The sequence below is a fragment of the Propithecus coquereli genome, unplaced genomic scaffold (genome assembly GCF_000956105.1).
Source record: "Propithecus coquereli isolate 6110/MARCELLA unplaced genomic scaffold, Pcoq_1.0 Scaffold46, whole genome shotgun sequence".
NCBI lineage: Eukaryota > Metazoa > Chordata > Mammalia > Primates > Indriidae > Propithecus > Propithecus coquereli.
The window spans coordinates 1,716,536-1,735,606 of record NW_012150396.1 but is presented as its reverse complement, the minus strand read 5'-3'; the positions used below and the strand labels follow the sequence as shown (position 1 = coordinate 1,735,606).

Here is a 19,071-nt window from a genome sequence, read left to right as displayed (position 1 = left end):
GAGAGTGTCCTGGAAGCAGAGACACAAAAGATAGGCCATTAGAGTTCTGGATAAATCGTAAACTTCCGAAATCCTCACAACTGCACTTCATGCATCATTTTCTCTGATTGCTTCTCGCCTGCTCCACATCTCTCATTGCGACAATCTATTTTTTTTCCCCTATGTCTCAAATCACCACTTAATTTATGTACTCGAGATTTCATTTTCTCTCTCACTTCTTGCCTATTGTTACTTACATTTTGCCTTGTATTTCCCAGCCACTCTGCTTTTTTTATCATGCCACCCTAAAGAGAAATAAAATATAAAAGACAGAGAGCACTTGGTGATTGCTCTGGAATCAGAAGCTACCCCAGAAGCATTAAGTAAGGTCAGAAAGTTCAATAAAGAACATAACACATAATTGTGCCATATTGTATTTGACTCAGGTATAATCCCATTTATTAATAATAAATTGCATCTCTGGGAAATAATTATGTAATTTGTAAAATGTTGAAATATATGTGTGGAAAGCTTTAAAAGAATATGAAAAAACAATGCTTTTCTTTTACAAGCATCAGGGATCATTTTTGGAGAATTTATGAAAGTACTGACCATTCAAGAGAGAACATATATTGACAAATCACACTAAGAAGGAATTTTAGGTTAAGAGTGTATTAGAACAACCAAAATGGTCTATGGCCATACCACCCAGAACGTGCCTGATCTCGTCTGATCTCGAAAGCTAAGCAGGGTCGTGCCTGGTTAGTACTTGGATGGGAGAACAACCAAAATGAAAATGGTATAAGCTAATATAATCCCTGAAAGTGGCTCTGGAGAGGAGGGCTTTAAAGTTCAAAAAATGCAACACACTCTGTTTTTCCATCTTCTTGAATATGCAAATACAAGACCAGAAGCCAGTTTCATTCCAGTGAATGGGAATCTCTCCTGCTCTCTCCCATCTATGTTTTGTCTTGCTCTCTCTCTCACTCTCTGTCAAGATCTCTTTCTGACTTGTTTTCTTTTTCACTTATCTTCTTTTGTGTCATTTAACTAATTGAAATTCTATTACTTATTTATTGAGTCATCAGGATTGAGCTCAAGAAACTCCCTCTTTATGGTTGCAATAGATGCAATTTTGGTTTTTAAAAAAAGTGAACTTGGGTCTAATTCTTTAATTTTTTTGGCAGGATGGGTTGACACCACTTCATTGTGCTGCGAGAAGTGGGCATGACCAGGTGGTGGAACTTCTGTTGGAAAGGGGTGCTCCCTTGCTGGCAAGGACTAAGGTGAGTCATTATGGGTAAGATGGGATCCAAAGGCCTCTTTAATTCACTTTTTTGATAATCTCTCTTCTTCTTGAAATCAAAGCATCAGCCAGGCACTTTCTAGTTATTCAATATTTGTGTTCCAGGAATAGGAATATATATCAAACCAATTTAAAATTATTAAAATTAACAAGTATATGCATTAAGATTATCAACATAAAAATGAAAAATGAAGAGACAAATTTCTAAATTTAATGTTTTATTTGGGAAGAAATGCAATTTGGGGCATACAGTCAGACCGGGTGGTCTTCAGTGTATCCAAAGAACAAAGAGAAGGTTAAAGGTCGGAAGGTTATGAACAAGGAGAAATGTTACATATTGCTCTTTGAGAAAGTTCATTAGCACTAGTAAGGGTTTGGGGAACTGATGGGCAATGGCGGTAGGTAAAATTAGTCCTAGAGTTGTAGAAAGTTATCTCAGAAACTGCGGATAAAACTGGTTTCATGTTTTACAGCAAGCAGTTTCATCAGCCAGGCTTGCAGAGAATTATATTCTTAGAGCAATGTTCTGTGCCCTGTGTGCTTTTCCCTCCTGGCTTCTTGACTCTATTTTGGTTGGGTATGACAAGAATGACTCAATTCTTGTGATCAACTTTCACAAGATGTATTGACTATATACCTTCAAATTCTTTCTATATTTTGACCTGCTATTCTTATTGACTGATAGTTAACGGGGCTTTACGTGCTATCTTGTGCTCCTGCTGTTGATCTTATTCTAGAATTAAGGCTAAACAGCTAAAGCTGTTTGGGACAGTATCAATGATGACAGATTTAGATTATCCTCACATTTAAAAGTTGTGAAATCCTTGCACATGGTCCACATTTGGCTCACACTCTTTTAGACCTTACCTGCCTGCTCTCTCCAAGTCCAATTCCGGTCTCATAGCACCATAGGAAAAAGAAATCACAGAATTTCAGAGCAACATGGACCTAAGAGATGATCAAAGTCTAGTTACCTCCCTTATCTACATACTTACTCCTCCTTCTCCTGTCTCCCTCTCTATTGATAAGGAAATGTTGGTAGAGAGATTCATTGAATGTAGACTTCTATGTATAGAATTAGATACAAATAATTTGAACATCAGCTATCACTTATTTTTATATATCTAATATTGCCCTAATAATTGTAAAATCAGGCTGAATTGCCATACATACTATGTGTTCGTTCATAAAAGACATACTAATTGGCGTTTTTGCCTAGGATAGCATAATTATGAAATTAAATGTTCTCTTAGCTTCCTTGTCCACCAAATATAATCTGGTATGTATTCTGCTGTTAAGTGGAAATTAGTTTTTCCCCTGTCACTAATTGCGCTAGAAATCAAGAATTGACTTTGCTGTGTTTTGGAACCTGAAAATAATGGGAAAAGAAATGTGGACTTGGTTTTGTTTTGTTTTTGATGTGCAGAACGGGCTGTCTCCACTTCACATGGCTGCACAAGGGGACCACGTGGAATGTGTGAAGCACCTGTTACAGCACAAGGCCCCCGTGGATGACGTTACCCTGGACTACCTGACGGCCCTCCACGTTGCCGCACACTGTGGCCACTACCGCGTAACCAAACTCCTTTTGGACAAGAGAGCCAATCCAAACGCCAGAGCCCTGGTAAACCTGGCCCAGTCCACGTTAACTGAGTACAGATTGAGACAAACAGACCCACATTGATTGGCCAATGATGCCTCCACCTTAATGCATGTTACAGATATGTAGTTAATCCTGCTAAGTCTGTCACCCTCCACAAGCTGCCTGCCTACTTTATATCTTCATAGTTTGCTATTAAATGCTGATGAGCAGGGATGTGTTAAGAGAATACCAAGGTAACATTTCAGAAACTAGCAAGTTACAAACAGATATGAAGCCTCTGGAGCGGTAAGCAATTTGAAATGGAAAATAGAAGTTGAAAAGTAGGAAATTATCAAATAACTTCTAGATACCTGCAGATAAAGTTAGAATACAGGTGTGAAAAAGTTGAACTTCATTAATTTCTTTTTGGAAAAAAATGATTTTAAAATTGTGAATATATTTGACTATGTAAGATAGTGTAAAATGTAAGCTTGTGAAGAGACTTTCATTATTGACTTGACTGCCCAGCCATAGACTGATGGAAAAGGGGTGCCTGGCGTATTACTGCTTCAGGAAGCATTTTATTTATTAAAATCACGCCAGGAATTGCTCAAGAGAAAACTGCAGGAGGCTGTCCCTAGAACAGCTTCCATGTCTCCCAGGGTCTAATGTTGAATAAATCTTTCTTGCTTCACTTATATGCTAACAGTAGTCGTTGGAAGTATTAGGCATGCACTAATTTGTGCCTCTTGTTTCCTAATTCTCAAACTAAAAGCAAATCCTTTTTTCTATATGTTTACATGGTTTGTGTCAGTTAAAATTTGTCTTTAAACAATCAGTATTTCTTATTAGAATAATAACAATATTCTATTATTATTATTAGAATCATCAAATATTAAATATTATTTTTATCAGAATTTTTCCATTGGAATCAATCTATTAATAATCACCTGGGAAGCGAATGCACTTTCAGGGTTATGTGCAATGATGTGAGGATATTCCTTTTCTCATAGGGAGTTGAAAATGTTAATTTTCAATTGGATAGTGGTCAATAAGCTTATAAAACATCACAGTCTAATAATTGCAAATATTTTAAGTGCTGCATGTGCATGTGGCTATTTATATCTGGCATATTATAAGCTCATAAACAGGGGAAATGACTTCACAAATTATTATGTCTATCACTCCATTGTGAAGAACAAGATGTCATCAGCTTAAGTAAGACCATGTGCTTTCCTGAGAACTGCTAGTGTATGAAAATATTGACTGATGACCAGTCTATGTTGGGACCTGCAAAACTGTTAACTGGCAGAATAGATACAACTCAACAAGGGATCATTGTTCAAATAAAAAAATAAAACATGTAATACATAATGAGTAAGCATGGGGCTAGTTTACAAATTTTTACTTAATTTCCTCAATTCCTGGGAATTCCTTTGCCTAGTGTACAAAGTTAGAAAGTACCTTGAAGACTTCTTCTCCACATTCCTTTACCCTTAAGAGGTCTCTCCTTCCAGTTAGTCCAGAAATTCTCTATACTGGAAAATATTCAGGAACTTAATAATCATTTCTTTATAAAATAAAATTCATCTGATTGGCATATATATTATAAAAATTTAACATAAAATATAACTTCTGGATATAAATATTATCAACATAAATAATGATTTGTAATTTGAAACACCTCCTTTCTAAAGAAAACGGCAGCACAGTTGAAGATTTTATTATAACAAAGTCACGTTCTTATATTTTTGAAGCAATATAGATGAACGATTCTTAAGCTCTGAGAAATGGCCCTTCACCAGAATGATACACATTTATTTTCAATGCATCTTCAAGTCATTTCATAAGCTGACCAATATACCTAAAAACATCTTAAAAATTATAAAATATAATTGTTCCTCTATTTTTCCTTCTTTAAACAGTAGGTCCTGTATTTTTCTTCCCTTTTGTTTCCTCTGTAACCACACAAACTGAATTACACACAGGCCCACCACGCATAAGCAAAGTTCAGTGCCTACAGGAACACACCACCATTTGTCTTTCCAAGTCCCAACACCTGCAGGGTTTGGAGAAACGGTAACATTATGTGACGATGTAGCATTATCACCTGCCACGTGTCAGCATGGAGTCGTGTGAGAATGGTTTCTGCATGTTTTCAACTAACTCGATTGTCTTTTGCACAGAATGGTTTTACTCCACTGCACATTGCCTGCAAGAAAAACCGCATCAAAGTCATGGAACTGCTGGTGAAATATGGGGCTTCGATCCAAGCTATAACAGAGGTAGAACAATGTTTCAGCTTGTCACGAAGCATTCCTTCTCTGACTCCTTCCTCCCCTCCCTCTCACCCATCGCTGTCCTCTTCACTCAAGTTTCATTTATCTCAAGAAGCCCCAAAGCCCCACCGGTGCAGAGGAGTAAAACTGCTGTTGCTTTGTTTCGCAGTCTGGCCTCACACCAATACATGTGGCTGCCTTCATGGGCCACTTGAACATTGTCCTCCTTCTGCTGCAGAACGGAGCCTCTCCAGATGTCACTAACATTGTGAGTATGGCTTGGGTCAGAATAACCACAGGGAGAAAGAGCGAGAGGAGCGGAGCGCGTGGGCGTGTGTACGTCTGTTTGTGTGTATGTCACTGAGGTGAGCAGCCCAGCTTTGAGAAGGGCCCGCATAATAACGTAGCGTTGAAATAATTTGCTAGAACTTCACTGCAAAGAAGCTGGATAGGGCAAGACATATTAGAAAATAAGATAGAAGCTATGGAATGAGACAGTTTAAGCTTCCTGGTGCAGATGGATTGAGCTTGCATCTTAAATGCATTTATTAAAACAAAATACATCATCAAAGTTCCTCTGAAAGTGAATGGTTGAAAAAAATCTTCAGGGCTCATGTTAGTTGCTTGAGTGAATTGTACTCCAGGTAATTTTCATGAAAACATCAAATCCGTACCATAATCAGTCTTATCGAAAAATTAACCAGAGATAGATCAGTAATAGGGATTTTTACTTGATATCAAATTCTCCCTTCTTTAATTACATGAAGTTTCCATTTTCTAACCTTAATTTGATTTTTACTTTTGATTTGATTTTGTTTGCTAGAATGAAGGCCTCTCTTACGTAAAACTTATACCATGTATCCTGAAATGAATGTTGGTCTCTAGACCGCTTGCATTCTGTCAGCAAATCCTGCATATTTCGGAATTCTACTATCTAATTTAAATTAGGATGTTTACTTCTAATTTCTTTATATTTCTCTCATTTTTTTTGGATTCTGCCCCTTTAAACTTTGTCTGCTCATTGTATCATGGCAAACCATGTAAGGCAAATTTTCTCTTGAGCAGGAGAACTTTGCACAAGGTACAGTGATGTATTTATAGTTCAGAAAGGGCCACTGGACATTGAGATTCACATGTGCTCCAGAAATGACTCTACCCAAGTAAATGTTAGTGCCTATAATTCAAACGAATCATGTTTTCAACACCAATTGATTTGACTATTGTTGCTAATTTTTGGTATCTCATTCCATATGAGTTATGGAATGGGATGTCTAATTTCACTTTTTACTTGTATCCACTCTCAAATTCTCGTTTCTCTGTATTTTACACACCGAGTCTGTGCCAAAGTTTCCAATGTGGGGCAAAACCCATTGTGGAAATCAATTCATTTGATTTTAAATGTTATTTAGTACTCTCTCTTCATATTATTTAAAAATTGGAGCATAAAACCATTGAAGAATTTAAAGTCTGTTTCTATAAGTTTCCCTAATTACAACTTTGCAAATTTTTACTCTGTTAAGCGTAAGAGTAATTTCACAATGTGCTCATTTGAGTTTAATTTCTAATCTCTTCTTAGAACTTTAAAAGAAATCATCTTTTTTTAAAGAGATGACCACCTTCCTTTTTTAAAATTAAGACCTGAACAGATTTACATATAGGCCAGCAACTTCCAAGAAAAATACTCTGTGTACATGCCCACCTGGTTTTTTTTTTCCATCGTTCTGAATTTGCATCCCAATTCCTACAGGATTACAGAAGCAATAATGATACTATGTTAAATTATGTTATCATGTAATAATAATAACATGTACCAATATATTCTGTGGGGTACTTGATTGCAATTCCCTAGGTTAATATTTTTTAGGAGACATTTTTACACAGTCTTCAAAGAATAATCCACATAAAATGGTTGTAGGATTCTGCGGCCTCTCTTAATTTGCTTCTTAACTAACCAATCCCAAATCTTTTAATGGTTATGGGAGTTATAATATGCTCCCCTCTGTTAAAAAAAAAAAAAAAAGCTATAGAGGCTACATGAAGATTTTCAAATAAAATATATAAAACATTAATTGAAGCAATAAAATTTCAAGGTCCTTTCAGATTCTTAAAGACCCCCAAATTTGGCAATTGCTATCTTAAACTTTAATTTCCAACTGTTGGTCATTCTAAAGTTCTTCATTTTGTTTTATCTGTTCATTTGTCCAGTATATTCTCTTTCCCTCCGGCTCACTCAAAACAAATACTTAAGAGGCACATACCAATATAATTTTCTCTCCATCATGTTTCCTAGTTATTTTTTTATTTGTTCATTTTATTTTTGTAAGATATGTCATTCAGGAGCAGATACCTGTAGATAGGGTTGCCAGATAAAATATAGGACTCCCAGTTAAATTTGAACTTCAGATAAACAATGTATTTTTTTTTTGGTATAAGCATGTCCCATCAGTAGTTGAAACATACTAAAATAGTTATTCATTGTTGGTCTGAAATTAAAATTTAACTGGCCATCCTGTATATTTATTTGCTAAATCTAGAAATCCTACATTTAGAGGAATTTGACTTTCTCCAACAGTGGGATGCCTGTGAACTTGTGTATTCTCAGAACATAAGGATATAGCTAGCGCCTGAATCCAAAACTCGTTGCAAGTTGATTAAGGAACCGTGTGGACACTGGCTGCCTGCTTGCCTTGTCAGAGCTGGCCATTTCCTGACCGCAAATCACCCCACCCTTGAAGCCTTTGTGTGTTGCCTGAAATCATGTTGCATTTTTGAATGCAATGCTGTTTGTTGTGCTTTGATGCTTTTCCAACCCGATGCAGCCACAGTGGAAGTCGATGTAGCTGTCAGCAGTCAGTTTTAACAGCTGAGAGGAGCAGCATGAAATTTATTTAGTACCTGCTTTGGACATGAGCATACTCATTCTCTCGCCAGTCTTGTTTTTGTCTGACGATTCGCTCAAGTGTGAGTTGTTCCAATAACTCAATCATGTACAGATAAGCTGTACTGAAAAGCTCCTTTTCCAGAAGGCTTATAATGCACTTTGAAACCCAGAATGCTGAACTGCCAGTTACAATACATCCGTAATCCAAAGTATTCCTCAACAACCATGGAAGCAGAAAACCAAGCACTTTTAGGACTATTGAGAGTAGAATGCAGGATATTACAGTTTTCTCATCTTCCTATAACAAACCAATGGATTCATGGTAAAGTTCATGCTTTATATTATGCTTAAAAATTTCCCCCAATCCTTAAATTCCATTAGCTTATGATAAAGAAAACAAAGCTATTGAATAAGATGGGACGCCCAACCATCCAGAAATGGAAGTTATTAATTACAACAATACACACTATCCTTCATTTTCTTATTTGTACTTATGTATAATCAATGGTAATATAAATATAAAAAGGTAAGAGCAATTTAAACAAATGAAAGTTTGTTACCCCGGAGTCATTAAATAAGAATTAAACATGATCATTATTAAAAAGTGAAGAAACAATGGGTATATACATATATATATACACACACATAACTTTTCTTTGAATAAAAAGTTTAATAGTTTAGGTTTTATTTCAAATGTGTAAAAACCATAAAAAATAACTTATTCTAAGTATAAAATAGGGGTTTTAGAAATATTGACTAGTACTGCAAACATTTTTTAGATTTTGAAAACCTCTTATTGATAAAGCTTAGCTTATAAAATAAATATGTAAATTCATCACGGAGTAGAAGCTCCTGGAACTTCTTTGACTTAATTTCTTATAAGGAAATTTATTCTTGCCTTCATTTCTACCAAAATTAGTAAAATTGCTAGCCTTTTAGCCTTTGCCCTCCGTATCCACGGGTTCTATATCTGTGGATTCCGCATCTGTGGACTCAACTAACCTCAGATTGAAAATATTTAAAAAATAATAATAATATAACAATTAAAAAATGCAAATTTTAAAAATATAGTATAACGACTATCTACATAGCATTTACATAGTAGTAGGTGCTATAAGTAATCTAAAGATGAGTTAAAGTGTACCGGAAGAGGTTCATAGGTTATATGTAAATACTACACTGTTTTATATAAAGGATTTGAGCACCCCCAGATTTTGGAATTGGCAAGGAGGGGGCCTGGAACCAACCCCCACCGATCCAGAAGGATGATTTTAGTTAGAAGATCTTAGCCTCACCTATTTAGAGATAGGTTTTAAATGATATAGAAAACAAGTTATTAATAGAAACCCTGGTTGCCCAAAGAAGCAAACTCCAAGGAGACATCTGAAGTCTGAAGACAAATATTGCTATTCCAATAATGTGTCATTTTGTAAAACCATATACTTCAGATACATTTACTTGACAAAAGTCAAAATTTGTCATCGCAAAATAAGGCCATTGGAGGATAAATGAGTCATCAGCAAAGAAGAGCCAATTAGATTAGACATCCAATTTACTGTTTTCACAATCAAATCATTTGACATGAATTTCTCTTAACTTCAAAAGGAATGGATCTCTAAATACTGGGGAAAATGAACTGTGAGCCTTGTACCAAATTAAAGTTCACCTTACAGTGTCTAGATTTAAGGGTTTGTTGTGCAAGGAATCAGAAGAAATTATTCACTGGAGTTTGTTAGAAATATCCAATGACCACAACTGACTTTAAAATCAATTTAGTTTATTTGGAATGCTTTGCTTTACTTAGATGAAATCAGTCTTATTTTCTAGAATAGTTGTGGTAAAACAATCTGTAATAATTCTTACTCCGATATCTTGTTCTATTATAGCTGTAAAATTATTTGAATGAATGAAACACTGCCTTCTTTAGAACAATTATACATACGGTTTTAAATGATCTTGATTTTTAAAAACCTCTCTCTTAGAGGGAGTAGAGTAATAACTGGCTTCTCGATGAGAAAATTCTCTTAATCTATCCTCATCCTTTATGCTGCACCTTCAGCCACCATTTTCTGATCAGTGTGTCATACCTGGTAGGAACGAAGCTACCTGAGGAATGATGGGATGCCCAGGGCAGCGGCCTCAAAAGATGACACTGTTGACAATGACTTTTCTCATCTCTCAAATAACTGTCTGTAATTAAATCTGCTGATTAACCTTAAATAAGGGACCTCCTGGGCAAATCAGATTTCTTGTATGAATCGTCATTGCCTACAAAGACATATCAGATGTAAAATAATAGTTTATTTCAGATATAAATTTTGAATTTTGAAAAGAAATGATTTATGTATAGTACCAGTGATGTGATTTTTTGCAATGTATTGACTTGATCTTCAGCACCTAGAGTTTCTCACTGAAATGGCATCAAGTTGTGACAACATAGTTAAGTACAACGATGATAGGTTTTTGGTTTGTAAGGTAAAAGATAACTTTATCACCAAAACCAATTTACGTTATGCTAGGTTGAGCGTGGAGTTAAACCTTAGGGTATCCTTTATGTTTGGGGTAAATTTACAAGTTTGTTCTGGACTGAAAAAAATAAATAAATAAACCTTTGTTTATCCTTATAAAGTTGGAGAAGATACAAAACTATATTTTTCCAGACTAAATAATTATGCTTTGTAATAGATTTCTTAAAACCTTGGATATATGGCTGAATTTCACAAAAGGGACAACTTTGTACTTTACCACCCGGAGCAGTGGGTTTATTTATGATTCAACGATCTCTGTTTCCTGGCAGCGTGGGGAGACGGCCCTGCACATGGCAGCCCGAGCAGGGCAGGTGGAAGTGGTCCGGTGCCTCCTGAGAAACGGTGCCCTTGTGGATGCCAGAGCCAGGGTAGGTGCTGGTGCCCGGGGTTGTCTGCCGCAGTCCCTGAGTCCTGTCTGTAAAAGAGGGCATCATTCTTCAGTTCCTCGCTTTGAAAAAGCCATGCACTATAAGCGAAAGCATCAATCCCATAACAGTTTTTTAGGCAAAAAAGAAACACTGTATAAGCAAATACACGCAATGAAAAATGCACCCCAATTTCAGAAACATTAACATTTTAAAAAATGTACAATTTAGCATCTAAGAAAGATGACATTGACTAATATTTTAACATTTTTTTTACCTAGTAATGCATTTTCACATATCTTCATGTTCATGAATTTTTAAATTTAACCTATATTATATAGATACTATTATACATATTACAATTGATTTCTTGCCACCAAAACCAATCACAATTCCAGTCATTCCTTACTAGTGACTTAAAAGCAAATTATACTCAAAGTTATAATGTTTTCCCTTCATCCATTTCACGTCCCTCCTTTTTATAATGACATCTAATTTTCTTCTTACTCGAATTTTACATATTGAGACATTCTGCATTTCCACTATTCCAAAATAGAATTGGAGCACTGGAGATTGCTTGATCAGACTTTTCCTGTCTCTAATCACTTCTAATTCCTTCACAGGTTGATTTTTCCTTCTTCTTTTTTTTTCAAATTTTACTTCCCAGTTTCTTTTTTCATCTTCCTTTACACTGAATACATGAGTAATTTCCATCAATGCACTGTATTTTCTATTTTCTTTTCCACGTTGTTCCATTAACTTTCGCCCTAGCATCGTTGGGATTCTCATGACCTATTTAAATTATTTTCTGCTTTCCAGACTTTCTTAAGATTTGCTGACTCGATGAATTTAATAGGCACGTTTTTAGTAATGGGTTCTACAGACCTTCATGAAGAATCCAGTGATAAACTGGCAGCCTTGACACTACTCTTGTTGTTTTAGTTTTAAATCTGTCTTTCTATCCATTGTACACATAATTTATGTTCTTTGTTAATCATCATTTGCATGTTCTGTTTTTATATGTTTAGAGCTTTTGTTATTCAACCGAATTCTTCCCCTGCCATGACATAGTTCTTGTTTTCTTTTAAGGTTACCTGGCTTTCGGCTATGTTAAAAATATCTCTGAGATCAACCAATGCACTCTGAGTATCACATACTTAACTATTTTTACCAGAAATTATGTTGATGTCCTGTCAATTTTTTGCAATTGATATTGAATACTAAAAGTTTTCCATTTTTCTCTCTTAAAATAAAACCCTTTAACATTTTTCTATTATTCAAATGTAAATGTTTTCTAGTTTATTGGAAATGTATGCATTTTCATGTATTTCTGCCAAATTTTCTATATTGATGTAACCTTTTGTTATAGCCTCACACCATTTTGGAGAACCTCTGAAGCCCCTTCCCTAAAAACCCCCCTAGTTACAGACTCTTTCCTTCGAAATATTATGGCATTTATTTATTTGTTTAACACATAGATTCCATTAGTTCCACCTTTTTACTTCTCTTTTGCAACTACATTTAGTATCGCGGTCTCTATATATGAATGAGTAGCTCTTAATTCTTTATTCCACCTAATTTAAACAGCAAATTTCTTGTTATCTTTCGTTTATTTTTTCTTTTCAGCTCTACCACCTATTCTAAGATGCAACTGAAATTCCTTCCCCATAGCATCCTCCTGTTGTGAACAGGAAAAATATTAATACCATAGTCTTAGGAAGCAGTGCTCTCTGGAGGTCAAAATTACCTGGGACCCTGTTCAAATGCATATTGTCCCTCAGTTCTGCATTTCTAACAAACTCACAGGTGATGTCAGTGCTTATGATCTTGGGATTGTACTTTGAGCTGCAAGGAGCTAGAGTTTGCCTTTTCACGAGTTCTACTTAAGGTGTACTTTCACCATGAGTTTTTGATTTTCATTTAATCCTTTAATGTTTCCCTGGCACTCTTTGATTTAGTTAACGTTTGTATAGTGCTTTTTCATTCATAAAGCATTTAAGCACAAATTATCTTCCTTTATACGCAGAACAACCCTGTGTTGTAGAGTGGCTTAGAGTCCCAAAATTCAAGATTGTGCTGACTTGCACAGAGTTAGGATAAGAAAGGATTTCTCCTCTGGTTCTGTACCTTTCTTCTAACACTTTCTGCTGACATCATCACCTCTCATTTCAAATGCAAAGAGAGACCTTCTCTCTCCCGTCCAAAGGAACCGCTGTTTTCTAATTGGTCACATTCCCTCCCTGAGCTGATGACTATGACCAGGATATAGGATCAATTCTGAGCTCGTGTCCATTCATGCAGCCCATTTATGAGATGGGGTAAGATGATTGGCAGCCCTTCCAGAGCCACATGGATAGGATGTGGATGTCCACTTACCTCAAAAGAAGGAGAGCTATTCCCAGAAGAAGGGTATAGGGGATATTGGGCAGAAAGATGGACACATACCAATCTGCTCTGTTTTACCTCTTGGTTTCCCAGCTCACACACAAACACGGTTTTGAAAACATCCTCTCTTAACCTAATACCACTGCTCTAGAATTTACCCTTTCCTGAAGGGGAAATAGTAAAAAATTATGCTCTGTTACTACATTGAGCTCCAAGGTCAAGATCTCAGCCATGGATTAAAGGGCCATGACAGTTCCAACTCTCCCCCTTACTCGTCGGAAACCCATTCTAGAGTGCATCACTTTGGTACCCACCTCTGTCAAATTCTGTAGGGTGGAGGCCTGAGAAGGGAAACTTAGAAACGACAGATGTGCACCATAGCTATTCTCAAGTTCCTTGGTTTGTTTTTTTTTATTGTTTTTGTTTTGCTAACCATTTATTTTTGTAACTGTTCAGTCTCCCCATTGCTCTATTTTCTCTTCTGTATTTCAGAGAAAGATGGATCTTCTAATGTGTTGTCAATCTCCTTTCCTACTGAGAATCACTTTGTCCTGTCAGTTTTCTCAGTGGCCGTCTTACTGTGTCTATTTCTATAGGAAGTGTAGGCAAAGAAATGTCGTCTTTAGAATCCAGTGCCTGAATAGTTCTGTTTTAATAGTTAACTGACCTTGAACAATCCTTGAGGACTCAATTCCTTTTACTTCCTTTATCTGGAAAATGGGCCAATAATAATGCCTTTTATGCCTTCGTTCCAGTTCTAGTATTAAGAATTGGGTCATGTCTGTATCATACATGAAGAAAGGTTATAAATTGCAAATTTTCATAAAATTCCAATTCTATTACTAAAATCATTGTACTACTATTATTTATTATTTACTTCTCACCACCTTGAAATTCATACAATTTTATTTCATCTCTTCCTATAGCTCCCTCTTTTTTTTTTTTTTTGTTATAAATTTAAGATGCTGCATTTTTTCAGACAAATCTTCCCTGCTCTATTATATCTTTTTTCCATTCATTTCTGGCCCTGGAAGCTAGCCCAGCTTTCCCTTCCTCACTTTTGTTACGCCATGCCCTTGGGCAGATTGTAAAGATATACCGCTTTTCATCACTAGGGTTACACTCACTTTTCTTTTTACAAGAGACAGTGGTTTGGCCTGGTTCTTTTAACACTGAAAACATTATTCCTGACCACACATTAGAGTCAGGTGATGTCTTGAGCCTCCTCGAACTTGTCCTTCCTGTCCCTTAAACCCAGCTATATCCCCTGTTTTAAAATGAAAAACACTTGGCAAATAGTTCACCCTATTTGCTTCTTGCCAGAGTCCCACTTCATCTTTGAAGTCTTGGGTGCAAGTCCCAGACCCATCTGCAATGTTTCCTGAAAAAATATCTTTTTAAACCAGATTACAATATCTTCTTTATCCAGTTTCCCCTTGAAGAAAATGACCAGCATTTGTATCCTTGGCTTGCTGAATGGAGTGCAAACAAAGATTTTCCAGCATCCTTGTTTCTTTTTCTCTTGATACAGTTCCCAGAATAAATCCTGTCTCTAAGTGGAAACTCTTGGATGAGAATCTAGGTCTTAGGACTTTTGGACTAGATTTCTTTCTTATTTAAAACCGTGAGTTGGTTAATATTTAAATATAAGTGAGGACTGAAGCCTTAATAAGTTGAAAAATGTTTAGGGGTACCCAGAAAACAATGACCAAGTTCATGGAAGTACATACTTTTTAAAACATCTAAGGGAGATTTTGTAACTAAACAGGATACCTCTATAGCAAAATATAAAATAAGCCAGTGGTCAAAGTAGCAATGATTTCCTTTTGGATAGGGGTTCCTAGAGATTCTGAGAAGATGTCATGAAACATCTGAGTGAAACATATTAACAGTGACATTTGGTCTACCTGGCACTAACTTTCCACTTGACTTGAGTTGTAGGAGGAACAGACACCTTTGCATATTGCCTCCCGCCTGGGTAAGACAGAAATTGTCCAACTGCTTCTACAACATATGGCTCATCCAGACGCGGCCACTACAAATGGGTACACACCACTGCACATCTCTGCCCGGGAAGGCCAGGTAGATGTGGCGTCAGTCCTCTTGGAAGCAGGAGCAGCCCACTCCTTAGCTACCAAGGTAAGGGGAATGGCATCACAACAACACGGACGGAGAGGAATCCTAAGTCAGGGCCCTCTGCTCTAGTGCACATAGGATCAAGAGGGTAGGTCTCCTTGAGGCCTCTAACTTACTTCTTCCTCTGAATATTTCAGATTCATTCTCTGATGATCATAGGGGATTATGAGATTCCATACAACATCTTCAGTAAAGAGCCTGAGTTCCATTCTAATTAATGCCAGTGTTGGTTCTAGTACAGGTATCTGGTACTTTAACTAAGATGATTTCCATAAAGCAAGGGCAATTTTTTCTTCCCTTTCCATCTTAAAATCTATAATGTATTCTCAAGAGAAAAAAAAAAGATTCTCCAGTACATTGAACTGGTATTACTAATGGGGAAGAGAATATTGCATTAGATCAGCAGTGTTGTGTTTCTTTGAGTTGTAGTACTACACTGAAGCTCACCTAACCGTGCATTTTTTCCAAGTGTAGTAGGGCCGTCACCTTTCTGGCATTCTCATTCCCATTCTAATCTCCAATCTCCATCAGCTACACTCGTGCCTGGCTATTTACAGTATCTAAACAGAGCTGGGCAGGAGTATCACACTTTATTCGTTGTTATTGACGTTGAACAAAGAATGTACACCAGCCTGAATTTTACTTATGTTCAAAGTTGTAATGAGAGGTCAGAGTAATTTTTCATCCACTTTATACATTCTATTTGAAATTCGCTATTTGAAGATGACTTAGAATAAAATGAACACACTCACCTATTGGAGCAAAATAAATTGAGCTAGTATAGAAGAGCAGAAAAATGAGACAAGTGAAAGTCTAGAACAAGTGAATTTACAGGGCAAAATAATTCCCAGAAATGTAACAGTGATTCACATTAATAAAAAGACCGTTTTAATTTGCTCATAATGAATAGGCATTTGTACTGCATCCAGGGAGAAGGAAGTTTGAAACTATGAACTACAGCAGTGAAGTGGCATCTGTCCTCTTAGCAGCCCATTATGGCTTATCTGGTTGCTTGTGGCTATAAAAAATATTTTGATATAAGAAATTGATAATTATTCAAATTCTGAAATCTGAAAAGTTGAAAGGATTTTAAAATTTCTTAAAAAAAAAAAAAAACTAAGCAACAAACATTTAATAGTAATAATAACCTAAGAGAGACTTGGTGATTGTCTTAAATAATCAAATAAATAAAATTAAGATATGTATAATATAGAAATAGAGAATAAAACATACGTCTTTGTCTTTCAAAGACTTTTTTAGGATTTAAGAAATTTATCTAAATCCTTAGTAAATTAGGGTAATAAAATAGAACCTACTAAACAGAACAGTTTGACGGGGCAGCTAACTAGGGCTGCACGAGAGTTGATTCATTATCATTAAAGCCATTTAAGTGTTTATAAATATCAGAGGGTAAATGAAATCCTGGTGAGATTAACACAGAGGAAGAAGGAAGATAGATACATGACTCAAGAGATGCTTTCTAATCTTGATTTTGTGATTCTATAGTAAGGATTCTATGTAATTTTGTCTAATAAGAGTTTCCAAATTTGTAAAGTAGTTGGATCACTACTCCAGCAGGAATTTAAGGATAAGGAGTTTATTTTTTATTCCTCACCATGTGGTTTGTCTCAACAAACTCTCCTTCACTGGAGTGTCACCACAATCATCGTGTGCGTGGAGTGAAGGGAAGAGAACTTTATCAGCAAATGTTGGTTTATGTGGACTAATGCGAGAAGGAAAAAATACTCCCTCCATTTGTCCCACATTTGCAAAAGCTAGAAGATTCACTCTCTTTCAAGAATTTATTAGTAACGAATGTTCAGAAGAGAAGCAAAAAGAGAAACATCATCATAGTTAAAAATAATTTGGTGACATCGGGAAAGGGCAATATTGCTTCCTGGGGGACATTCTGTGTTTACGATGAGGGTCTAACTGGTCCAGGGATAAGCCATATCTGTGACCACCTAATCCAGGCATGTTGGCTGTGTGGGTTTCACATGCCCTACTCAGTGTTAGAATTCCCCACTGCCACTGTCCTGCCAGAAAAGCATGTGGTTGAACTGTCCGGCCAAGAGGATGGATTTGACATCATGGGGTAGGAACTGTGTCATCCTCAAGATCTTAGTCCAGAGACTTATCTGTATTTATCACACACTGCTAATTACAGAGTGTGGCCATTGGTAAGGCACACAAGACATTGCTGTCCGGAAAGTATCCAGCCATGGATATAGCGGATACATGGGCACAATGGCTGGATACTTTCTGGACAGCCCTGGTAAACATGTGTAGCAGAGCAGTCTTTTAAGAAAAAGTTTTAAAGCTTCCCTGTGTTTAAAAGTCTGGTGTTAATTAACCCAACATCAAGCCAGAAAGAGAATGTATTTTACAAAAGGAATTGGTCTTTTACGCAGTGTGAATCTTCTGGGAAAAGGGACAACAGTCAGAATGGGAGTGGCTTTTTAATAGCTTTTTTTTGTTCTGTAGACCATGTATCGTGCCATTTTTGCAGAAAATATAAGTCAACTAAATCACATATAATTTTTTTTTACCACAACTATCAAAACATTTTAAGATTTAAAGAAATTCGGTGTTCAGGTGATACAGAAAGGATTGAAAGAAATAGGAGGGTTGGAGAGAAGGCAGCTGTTGTCTCAATCCTATTAATTTTAGAGGCAATAAAAAGACAGGCTTTTTTTTCCATTCACAAATTGGAGCCACTTTATTGACACTAGTGACTTTTAAAAATTTCAAACCTATAAAGTCAGATTTCAGTCTCCACTCCCTTAAAATAAAATGTCTTTTATTCAGTTTATCAAGCCAAACTTCTTCTTAATATTAAATTCCATTCTTTATCCTTCCTAGTCCTTGTTTATGGCTAACAGATTTAATGCTACTGGTATTTTTTCCAAAAGGAGAATTAGCATCATTTTCTTAATATGTTAACACATAAAAAAGATCTTGTTAGGAGTCACAGAAATAAATGCTGAATTTTACTCTTGTTCTTCCAATTTTCAGAAGGGTTTCACTCCCCTGCACGTAGCGGCCAAGTATGGAAGCCTGGACGTGGCAAAACTTCTCTTGCAACGCCGAGCTGCTGCAGATTCTGCAGGGAAGGTAAAGATTTTCAATAACACGCTTTAATTATATAACTTAGTCGAGTCGATAGATTTGGAGATCTGTAAAAATATTTTTCTTGCTCCTCTGAAAGGAATATGAGCGCAACTGTTAAAACTATGTCACAGACACATGGTGGAGATATCTGTCCATGACCTTCACACACACACCCATTCACAAAGCATTTCGAGCTGTGTCTCAACTGTGTATTCGTGTCACAACAGAGCCCAGAACTCCTCTGGGAAGAATCCTCCCAGAAGAATCCTTTAGCGTTAATGTAGTATTTCTTACATAGCATTTGAGACGATGGTGACCATCAAGGTGTCCTTTGCTAATTGCAAGCTTAACCCTTTTCCATTTTAGTTATGTTTTTAATATGAAAGTTATTAAAAATGATTAGGTATTTGTTTATTTTGATTCTTTTTTTTTTTCTATTGACTATATTAATTAATTAACATGGACTTAATCCATAACGGATTCCACGCATCCTCGTAGCTTCAGGGCAGCTAACGCTGA

At 36.2% G+C, this 19,071-nt stretch overlaps 1 protein-coding gene across 1 annotated transcript in view; it reads left to right on the top strand.

Annotated features, from left to right (window-relative positions):
• ANK2 (ankyrin 2, neuronal) overlaps positions 1–19,071 on the top strand; it is a 263,985-nt gene that overhangs the window by 152,270 nt on the left and 92,644 nt on the right. Inside the window, exons 10-16 of the mRNA XM_012655073.1 lie at positions 1,167–1,265; positions 2,712–2,909; positions 5,054–5,152; positions 5,316–5,414; positions 10,825–10,923; positions 15,247–15,444; positions 18,457–18,555. Of these exons, the coding sequence (XP_012510527.1) occupies positions 1,167–1,265; positions 2,712–2,909; positions 5,054–5,152; positions 5,316–5,414; positions 10,825–10,923; positions 15,247–15,444; positions 18,457–18,555 (891 nt within the window). The remainder of the gene's footprint in view (positions 1–1,166; positions 1,266–2,711; positions 2,910–5,053; positions 5,153–5,315; positions 5,415–10,824; positions 10,924–15,246; positions 15,445–18,456; positions 18,556–19,071) is intronic.